General features: G+C 38.0%; 1 protein-coding gene across 3 annotated transcripts in view; it reads left to right on the top strand.

Moving 5' to 3' along the window:
* The window catches only part of LOC122719371 (ankyrin repeat and SAM domain-containing protein 1A), a 73,104-nt gene that overhangs the window by 14,162 nt on the left and 48,115 nt on the right, over positions 1–10,827 (top strand). For 2 of the 3 annotated variants that reach the window (XM_043945103.1, XM_043945102.1), the window contains exons 5-7: positions 265–387; positions 9,235–9,461; positions 10,357–10,573. In XM_043945103.1, the coding sequence (XP_043801038.1) occupies positions 265–387; positions 9,235–9,461; positions 10,357–10,573 (567 nt within the window). Of the gene's footprint in view, positions 1–264; positions 388–8,340; positions 8,445–9,234; positions 9,462–10,356; positions 10,574–10,827 lie in introns of those variants that run through there. The other variant, XM_043945104.1, reaches the window with a different exon arrangement.

Here is a 10,827-nt window from a genome sequence, read left to right as displayed (position 1 = left end):
CTCTCTCTCTCTCTCTCTCTCTCTCTCTCTCTCTCTCTCTCTCTCTCTCTCTCTCTCTCTCTCTCTCTCCTTCGTATTTAAAATTCGTTCATAATTTCGAGAATTTCGAGTTTCGAAATTCGGTGGACTCGATTGAAATTCGAGGAATCTTTCAATGGGTAGGAACTGAAACTGCACGCGCATAATTGATCGTCGCGACTGAATAATCGATGACATTGCTAATTGGCTTTGTGCTTCTTCTGTAAAATTAATTATCCTTTATAGGTTGGAAACCGTGCAATTGCTCGTTAGCACGTATCCAGAACTGATCGTGCCCCTCCGGAATTCTTCCTCGTCGGTGATTTTTCCTCACACACCGCTGCATCTGGCTTCGCGAAATGGTCACAGGTGAGTCTTTTTGAACATGTGTATATATATATATTTTTTTTCTTTTTTTTTTATTGGTCCATCTACGTGTATGATTTTTTTTTTTTTTTCGGTAAATTGTTATTTCAAGTTATCAATTATCAAAAAAATCAATTATCATCTCGTTTCGAATGCATTTATTCAAAATTATATGTGGATATGAATAATATGTATATGTATATGTGTATAAGAGAAATGAAAAAATAATTTTATAAATATTTTTCAAATATTGTAGTACACTTTAGATGTAAGTTTTTAATTTAAAATTCGATCCTAATTGTCTTTATATCTTTATATATCACACATTTTGTATCGAATAAAAAGCTCAAATTATTAATCATTTCTTAAGAATTAACAAACTGAAATAATTATTGAATTAATTAATTTTTTTAATTGACAATTAAAAAAATCATTAATCATAATAATATCATTATCAATTTTGATTTTAATTAAAAAACAACGAGTTAATTTAACTTTAACATCCATCTTGTCGTTAGAATTCTTTTCTTTCATTTTATAAAAAATTCGTCTAAAACAATTTTAATTTTCGTTACTTATTGTCCAATAATGTTATTAATTAAATTATATTTATATATTTATTGTAAAAATCTTCTGAATATATAATTTGCAAAAGATATATAAAATACTTCAACCAAAGATATCCATCATGACATTTAAAATCGACTAGAATCAAATTTCATATTCTGCTTCTTTTACACATAATTTTATTTGTTGGAAAATTCAAACACCATCACATTTACAATCAATCTAACTTTTATTCGAGAAAAATATTCATTTCATTTATTTCTTACTCTCGCAAATTCTATTAAACAAATTCTTCATTGTTCATGTCGATCTAATACATATTCCATCGCGTGTATCATTAAAATTCTTTTCTCTCGTTTTGCCAAAAAAAAAAAAAAGAAAAAAAAAGAAAAAAAAATCACGTGAAATTCCGTTTGACAATCTCAAGTTTCGTTACGGATCGTAAAGCCTGTCCAATAACCAGTCAGGATCGTTCACCGGTAACACGCTCTCTTTATTTAATCAAGTTGAGTCGATGATCGTCGCACGGCGTTTGATCAACACGCGAGGGTGACAGTATGAGCGCGCGCGCGCGCATTTACAGCCGCTGTCCATGAAATCTATTTTATATTGCATTGCAGATCAGGATCGTGTTAGATTATTCATGATTCGTGGAACCCTGCCGGGGATTGTGTACACGCTTGGCCTCCAAGCGCGTACACGCGTCACACGATTAATTTTCGTTCCGCGTGTGCCATCTAAAGAAAAGAATTCGTTCAATTTTTGTCGGATTTTGTCCCTTTATTTTTTTGCAAACGTGACGATTGTCCCTGTCGAGGATAAATTTGTTTCTGAATTTTTTTGTTTGTAATGTTGATGAAGAGGGGGTGGTTTTTTTTTTACGAAATAAAATATATCAAGCAGTGAAATTGAATTTGAAAACCTGTTGACAGAAAGTGAGAAAATATAAGGATTAATTGAATTATATATTTTTTTATATAAGACTTCTATTTTACTAACGTTTGTCGAGTAAGATGAAATAATATTATTTTGGATGTTAAATCTACTAAAAGATCGGAAAATTTCTTTATTTTGAAGAAGATTTTTTGTTGTAAGAAATAATACGGGAAATATTGAGTGTATAATTAGTAGTTAATAAATTATAATCATCATAACTAGGTGTCTGAAATTAATCTTATTAATGTATCCCGTGAATAAATCTCTGATGAATAAATCAATTTTGATGAAAGTACATATATCTGAAATTGGAACACGAATAATTGTGATTGTGTCATCGCTTCGATTGTATTATTAATTTATCTAAAACAATCATCAAATATTTAACAGATCATTAAATATTGATCCAAACTACTGAACATAGACATTTCTCTCTATCTTATTATTAAAGTTCCATTTTATCACATAAAATCCATAATTTATATAAAATTATCGTAACAAACTCGGATAAAAAAATCTACGATTTTTATGAAAATTTTAACTTAATTGTATTTTAAAATTAAAATCAAATCTTGCTAAATATTCAATTAAAATAATAAATCAAACATAATAAAAAAAAACACACAAAAATAATTATTACTTATTAATCCTCCACTCGAAATTTTTATATTTTTAATCAATTTCCAGAATCGATCCTCCATATCCCACGATTATCTATATCAACATCCTCTACAATATTAAATTTACAACTTCCTCAAATTCTTACATTTCCTCAATTTCTCAAAATTACATCTTAATCCACATCTTCTTCCCCCATTTTCACTAACACTTTTTTTTTTCTTGCGAACTGTTCGCGTTAATTATCGAGTAATATAGCTCGCTCATTGTATCCCGGGACAACAATAGAGTCGTTTCGCCTAACCATAACGATGTCGAACCATTTGCAGCGTTGCCCATTAGCCAATCAGAGAGCACCACGTTACGTAATCCCGTCGAATACGATATGTATGTATGTATTACGTCCTGGCATGATCCGTCGCAACCCTCTCTCGGTAACGCACGTCCCATATTACCGATCGAGCCCAGTCTCCTCCTCATCCGAGCGAATCTCCGATCGAATGGATCCGCGGAGGCCAACAGACATCCCTCTCTGACCGTCCATGCGTATTCCATAGCCGCCCCTCGATTACGAGAGGATCGTATTAATCGTTACCTTCGAAACGTATCGACCTAGATCGGTTTGCTGGATCGTGATTGCTCGCAGGATGTTTAATGCCCCCTTTATGCACCAAGGTGTTCTGACGCTTCGATAACTGTTCACCAACATTGACGCGCTGCTCCCTTTTGAAGGGATTTGCAGTGTCTTCGTACCGTTTGGCGTGTTGGTCGAACAATGGGAGTTGGGAAATGGTATTGGATCTTTTGTTCGACGCGTGATATGGTGTGGCCTGGGTGTGTCGTTAGCTGGAAATTGAAGTAATGTATTAATAGTGATATTTTTTTTCTTTTTTTTGACGGAGAATGGAGAGGGAAGAAATGTTGAAGATATTTGTATCGATCAAGTAATAATGTATAATGCGTTATAGTTATAGTTTGGAGGATGGAGAATTATTAAATGGATTGATATATTTGAGAAAAAAAAGTACAATTGAGTATAACTTTTTAAAGATGCATGGAGTAAAAATAAAATAAAATCGATTACATTTCGAAAAATGTTAAATCTGGATCGTTAAAAAACGAAATGATGATGTTTGAGAAAAATATTCGATATTGGCGAATGAGAATATAAATCTTCCGTAACTCGACTCGAAGAATTAAATATATTTGATTACAAGAATGGACAAACGTATATTTTTAATTACAATTTGAAAAACAATTTTCAACACGACATAAAAGAAAAGGAGGGAATATCAAATATTCTTCTCGGGTCATTTTCCATAAATACACCGCACACCCTCTCTTTTTCCTCGTTTCACGATTCCCTGCAATACCAATACAGATATATCCAGTGTAAATTTTGAAGGGATACACATTTGGAACGGATATTTTTGACAAAGCGTGAATTTCGAAAACGTAAATTGTGTGACAGCGAGCGATTTGCCTCGTGGGAGAGAGGGACATGAAAAAATAAGCGATACGCCCGGTGTCACGGCACGTGAAACGTGGTGGACGAGAGGCCAGAACGAGATGCGTGTGTTGTTTTCGCAATGGCGCACAATGCGCCTCCATAAAGAAAAATAGTCATCCCCCTCCCTCCCAAAAATATGGGCGGTAGGCCTCCCCTCCCCCTCCCCCCTCCCCCTCCCCCTCCCCCCCCGGCCAACGTTCGATCGATTTACTAGCATTTACACAAATAATTGGTGATTGTTGCATCGCACAGCAAAAATGTTCAGTTAAATAAACGATATTGTAAGCACGAGCCTTCGTTATTTGATTAATCGAACCGTTCAATCGGATGATGCAAGATTAACCGGATAATCGGTTACACCGATCCTGTACAATTAAATAACGAAAATGAATTTCGGGATACACGCGCTCGAAACAATTCTTTGAAACGCGGCTATTTGCACGCGTTTTCATCGTGTGCGTGCTTTTATTTTTATTTTTATTTTTTTTTTATTCTTCTCTCTCTCTCTCTCTCTCTCTCTCTCTCTCTCTCTCGTTTTTTTCTCCCCCCACCCTCCCACCCACCCCCTTTTTTCCCACGATGTATTTCCATCGTTTTATAGCGAGAAGCTGGATGCGATGCCAACCGGTTTATTATTTCCAGTTTGTCATCGAACGGTTCGTTGATTTAAAATATCCAAACAGTCGTAAATAACATTTGATGGAGGTATGAAGGGAAATATTTGTGTAAAATTGACATGATAGTAGACAGGGAAAAATGACAAAAAAAAAAAAAAATTCATGTGTAAACTTTTTTTTTTTTTTTAATATCCCCTTATGACGTAAATGTTTGTCCCCCTATACGCGTATTTTTCTATCACGGTTGAGTGAGTTTCGATTGGAAAAAAAAAAAAAGAAAATTATCTAAAACTAGAATATATCTTAAACAAAAGAGAGAGAGAGAGAGAGAGAGAAATAATTCTTGTTTTCGATACGTTTCGAAATTCTCTGATAACATTCTTATCATTCTTGTCTCCAATTGAAATAAAGATTTAAAAAGAAATCGGAGTATCTTTTTTTCTCGACGAATATCTATCTCCTTATCGAATAAAAATCAACGCAGCTCGTTTCGAAATTCGAATTACAAACTATCTCTATATACCGTCTCAAACAATAAAACAATCATCCCGACACTCATTTCAACTGTCCACAAAGCGTCCCAAACACGAGATAAAAAAAAGTAATATTTAACGTTTTATCCAATTCACCTTTCTTTATTAAAAATTATTAAAACGATCCAAATATTCTTGATTTCTTAATAAATCCTTCCTTAATTATATTAATCTTCCTCCATTCCAAAAAAAAAAAAAAGAGTCTCATCTTCCAGAATTCGCATAAACTCCCTCCAGAAGAATCATCGCTACGCTCGTTCGCGTTTCAACCGGGCAGAATAAAGAGCGTTCGAAGCGCGGGGAAAGGGGGGAATAGTAGTATTTAACGCTTTGCTCGGCCAATTCATTCTCATTTAACATCGCGGCGTCACGTCCATAATCCGGTTGGTAAGCCTTTAAAATAATCGACGGTTGTAGGTGGGACGGTACGGGATACGTAGGGATCGAAAATCGTTCGCTTCGAATCGCCGCGAAACGGCAGTCACATTGTAATCGGGTATAACGTCGGTTTTTCTATGCAGCCTTGCAGCCGATAATCGCTTTAACTGGCGCTGCCCGCTTATAATGCGATCGCGTCGCGATACACAGCCCGATGAATGCATTTTCCGTCGCCTCCTGATGCACCCCCCCCTCCTTTTCTCCCACCGCCTTCCTCTGGGGGAAACTGGTCGATCTTCGTGCCCCTCCTCCACTTTTCGTCGATCCAGATTTCCAGTGAAGCGAAGGGATCGAGCTATCGAGCTATCGATTTATCGGCCCAATTTTTTTTTTAGAATGTCTTCCTCGGATTTTTCGTTAGTTTTCGAACGTAAAGAAGAATAAATAAGGCGCTTATCGTTGAATGTTAATTTTAAAAAGAGATCGTATCAAAAATTCGATATATACTTTTGAATTGGAAAAACTTTTTAGAACGATTATACCCGTTTCCAATTTTTCATTCTTGGAAAAGATTAAGGATGCAAGAAAAAACAGGGTTTAATCTTTTTCTTCTTAGTCCAAAGATTTTAATAACGTTTGTGTCAACACTTATAACCGACAATGTATCTACGTATGATATTAGACTATAAAATATTTTTAAAATTCTCGAAATTTCTCTCCATTCCCGAATTCTCGGAATATTAGATGATTCTTGCGAATTTAAAAGAAAGAAGAAAAAGAAAGAAAAGAGGAACATCAAAGGAACGGAAATATTTATCCAATACCGTTTAGAACAAAGTCACGTCGAACGATGACAGGTGACGGCCACCGCATACGTGACGACGTATCCGTTAAAATGTTAAATAGGCACGTGAACACCATCTCTCGTTGACACACGAGCGTGCGGCATTTCGATGAGGGACGCGTGAACGCTACGCGTGTACACTACGTAGCACGCGCGAACCGCGGCCGCGTTGCGTGTGTACACTATTGCGTGTTTGCCGCGCGGCCGTATTCCACCGTGGCGAATTCGGGACTGAACGCGTCGAGGGAACGTGTGAAAGGCGAATATTGATAAACTGTTTGTTGTGGATGAGGAAACCAGGCTTGGGAAGAATTGTTGATATTTTTTCTCGAGACAGCGTTCGCCTTTTCGAGGAATTAATTTAATTTATCGAATTTAGTAGAGACGTATTTCAATTGTTTACCTTTCGATCTTACCTTTATTATGTGATTACGAAATTTTTGCGTAGCCAAAGAAGATATTATATATTATATATTCAAATATAATATCGATATAAAAATATTATGTAAAACACGCGTTAAATTATTACATTATGTATGGAGCTCGAATGAAGTTACGAACGACTATATGGTCTATATTTTTTTCTTGGAAATGCAGATTTGAACGCGTTCTTCCAGGAATCGCATTTATCATTTGGACTTTGGAACAGGAAAGGGAGGGAGTAAGGAAAAAGCGTAAGGAAAAAGTAAGGAAAATTAGGCGAAACGATTAAAAATTACCTCTTTCTTTACGCGACGATAACTCGGGAACCGGAAGTCGTATCGGGATAAATGAAAAACCGTTTTAAAGAGCAAAGTTCCACGTTTCCAACGATCGCTCGCTCGTCGATCGAGAATCGTTATTTTCCAAGTTATAGCGGTCCAAATTTTTCCCAATTTTATCCTAATTTATATTCATTCCTAAGAAATAATATCGCTTACGACGATCTTACTAACAACATAATATCGACAACTCTAAATCGAATCGATTAGATCGTTCCAACTTTCCATCAATTCTTGAATTATTACGTAATACTTTCAATTACATTACACTCCTCCTACCTAACACAACCGTATCTCCTCCTTCAAACCAAAATTCTCCCGTATCCCGCCTTATTCCACCCTTATCCCCCTCTCAGCCGATCGGACCCCGTCGCGCTGATTAGGTTGGAAAATCTGCCCGATGGACAATCTCCACGATGATCAAACAGCGCGCCACCTCGTACACGCGCACACATATATACATATACACATACATGTGTGTACAGGCATTTTGACTGTTTGGACAGGCGCGAATCTACGGCAGTAACCAGCTCCCCCCCCCCCCTCTCCCCCTCCCCCCTCCTCTTGGCTCTGTGCACGGAAACTCGATCGCTGTGTACGCTCGTTTTCGGTGTTGTGCACGCGCCCCCCTCGCCCCCAACCTTCCCTACACACGCATCGAAACGTAACTCGGGATTCGGTTGTGTACCGAATGTGCACACACCGGTGATGATTGCGTTCACGCACGCGTTTCACGCGCCGCGATATTTGGCGGATCTGTCGGTTCCGTGGGCGGCGTTACGTGGGCGGGAGCGGGACAAAGGGAAGGCGCGACAGAGAGGGGGGAGGGTTCGAGAAGGGATCGGGAACGGGGCAGAAGTAATGTCTATTATCGGATTCAATATCGGTGCTCTTGGTAAGCCAGTATACAAATACCCCTATGGCACGGTAATAACAACATAGGTGCACGTGAATCCGATTCCCAGCCACGAATCCTATATGCGACGGATGGCTGCGGTCACTGCAGTCGGTGCACACCGACCGACGGATACAAAACGAAATCTGGGTTTCGTGATACACGGTGGTGGTGGTGGTGGTGGTGGTGGTGGTACAGTATCGAAATGGGAAATGCGTGCAAGCGGGCCACTTTCAGCTGACGTCGGTGATCCGCGGACCAGGGGGAGGTCTCCGTAGGAAACGTTCACGTTTTTTACCGATGGTCACGCTTTGGGGAACCAGGGGAATTCGAACCGATGTTGCACGCCTGGTTAAAGAGAATCCCGCGCGGAGGATGTGGAGGCTTCTGCTCCTAATTTGGTTTGTTAATTTCGCGAACGATGTTTATGGAAACGCGTGTGTATGTTGGATATTAGGTGAAATTTGTATGGGAGGGAGGGGGATTGTTGAGACAAGATTGTTGGCTCGGTTGAGTTTCGTATTTCGTATTGATTGAATTTTTATGTGGATCGAGTGGAAATGAGAAAGTCGAGGGGATAAAATTTGGAATGTTAAAGATAGAATGTTCAAATTGAATGAAATATATGTAAAAATGAAGGCGTAATCATGTTGAATGTAATAAAATTTTATAGAAATTGATCAACGTTGATCATGAAGGATATATCATGTATAACTTACATATTATGTTTTAAAAAATTTACCTCGATTTTCATCGTTATTATCCATAGCAAAAAATATTTCAATTCGATTCTGATATTATTAATTTTTATTTTTCTTGGAAGACGTTTCTTCAAATCATTTACTGCTTGATACAATTTGATATTCTCTACAAAAAAAAGAAAAAAAATATCAATCTATTTATATCGAAAAATCATTTATCTAAAAGATATTTTAACTTGCGAAGTTTGTAAAATTTACCATACAGACAGGACAAGAAACAAACCGTGTCGTAAAATTTCATTCACCCTTCATTACTTACAAACGTCAACCGTTATATATTTTCATTTGTTTCGTTTCCAAAAACGGTTTCACACACAGTTTTCTCATCCATCTACAAAAAAAAAAAAAAAAGAAAAAGCATCTGGCCATAATTCAATCCGAAAAGAAAAATAGGGGGGAAAAAAGGAAAATATAAATATGTCGGTTTCAGAGCTGTGGTGGAGGTGTTGCTGGCGGCGGGCGTCGACGTGAACACGAGGACGTCCGCGGGGACCGCGATGCACGAGGCGGCGCTCTGCGGCAAGATGGAAGTGGTGCGGGCACTCCTGGACAGAGGGGTCGACCTGGGCATCCGGGATTCGCGACAGAACACGGTGCTCGATCTTCTGGGACAGTTCCCGCCGCACGTCACTCAGGACATCACCGCGGTGATAAAAAGTGCGTATCCGCCCGACCTCGTTTTTTCTCTCTCTCTCTCTCTCCCTCTTTCGCCTCCTGCACGTCCCGAGCAAACGAGCTGTGCAATTAACGAGACGTATATCTGGTGGAGAAAAAACGACGTGTCTCTCGGCGAGCTGTCACGCGCGTTTATAAGTGTATAACCGAGCCGATTGCCCGGCCCTGATACCGGCTACGTACCCTCGAAAAATTTGTTGGAACGGTTTGCATGAGCGAGCATCGAGCGATAAGATGGCATGTTGAACCTTGTTAACGCCGAGGAAATTTTTCGTATTGGGTCGTAAGCTTGTTCCGTGATGTTCATCCACTTGTTATTACCATTACGATTATCGAATCAAGTCAGATTTGACTTTGGTTTCGTTTTTACAGGATTTTTTGGCATTTTCCAATTGTTTGAAAATACGTAAGTGGTTTCTCGCGATCATACTTTGAATTTAATCGTTTGTGTTATAATTTTAATGTTATAAAATTATTGAATTCCAATCTGAAAAAATAAATTTCTATGATATTCTATATGATATTGATAGAAAATTAAAGTTTATGAAAATTAAATGAATATATAAATTTCTTACATCATTATGATTCTTACGATTCTTCCAATTATAACGAATCAAATTTTCAATAGTTTTTTTTGCCTAATTAAAAAGTAAATTTTCACACGAAAAATTATAAATTACAAGAAAACGAAATTCTTCCTATAACATTGTCTCGTTAATTGCGCCATTAATCGTCTTGCGTACAATGATCCATTATTCTTCCTATTCTTCGATCACCATCTTCGTACTTCGAGTACAGTAGAGTTAAATAAAAAAATAAACGTTTCGAATTGCAAGTTGCTAAAATGAATGATCGACGAATGAAATATTTCGAGCAGGGCACAGATCTTCCTCTGGCGTGGAGAGCGATGCCGACAGCGAGAACTTGCCACCGATTCCGGTCCAAGGGAACGATTCATTGGGCAGCCCTTACGAGAACGTTCGCCCAGGGGATGATCTCTCCCCGGCGGAAGGGACATCGCCCACTCAATGGCAGTTCTATCACAAGCCTCGGGACGATGATCGCCGTGTTTCCGGCACTTCCGTTATGTCTTTGTGAGTATCGTGTCGCCCCTTCCTCCTTTTAACACCGCCTCGTCACTATTCCGCCGTTGCTTTCGATGTACATTCCTTCTTTTATTTTTTTTTTTCTGTCGCCATACATTATTCCCACGATGTAAAATTTCGTAATGTAAAATGCCGTTATTGCGCTCTGCGATTCAAGCTGCAAGGAATAAAACAATAATTCGATATAAGCGATTAAAAACTTTACTTAAAAATTTAATTTTGATTTAAAAAATTTTTAAATC

The sequence above is a fragment of the Apis laboriosa genome, unplaced genomic scaffold (genome assembly GCF_014066325.1).
Source record: "Apis laboriosa isolate Shangri-la unplaced genomic scaffold, ASM1406632v1 scaffold74_cov149, whole genome shotgun sequence".
In the NCBI taxonomy this organism is placed as follows: domain Eukaryota; kingdom Metazoa; phylum Arthropoda; class Insecta; order Hymenoptera; family Apidae; genus Apis; species Apis laboriosa.
This window is presented reverse-complemented; position numbering and strand designations above follow the sequence as displayed.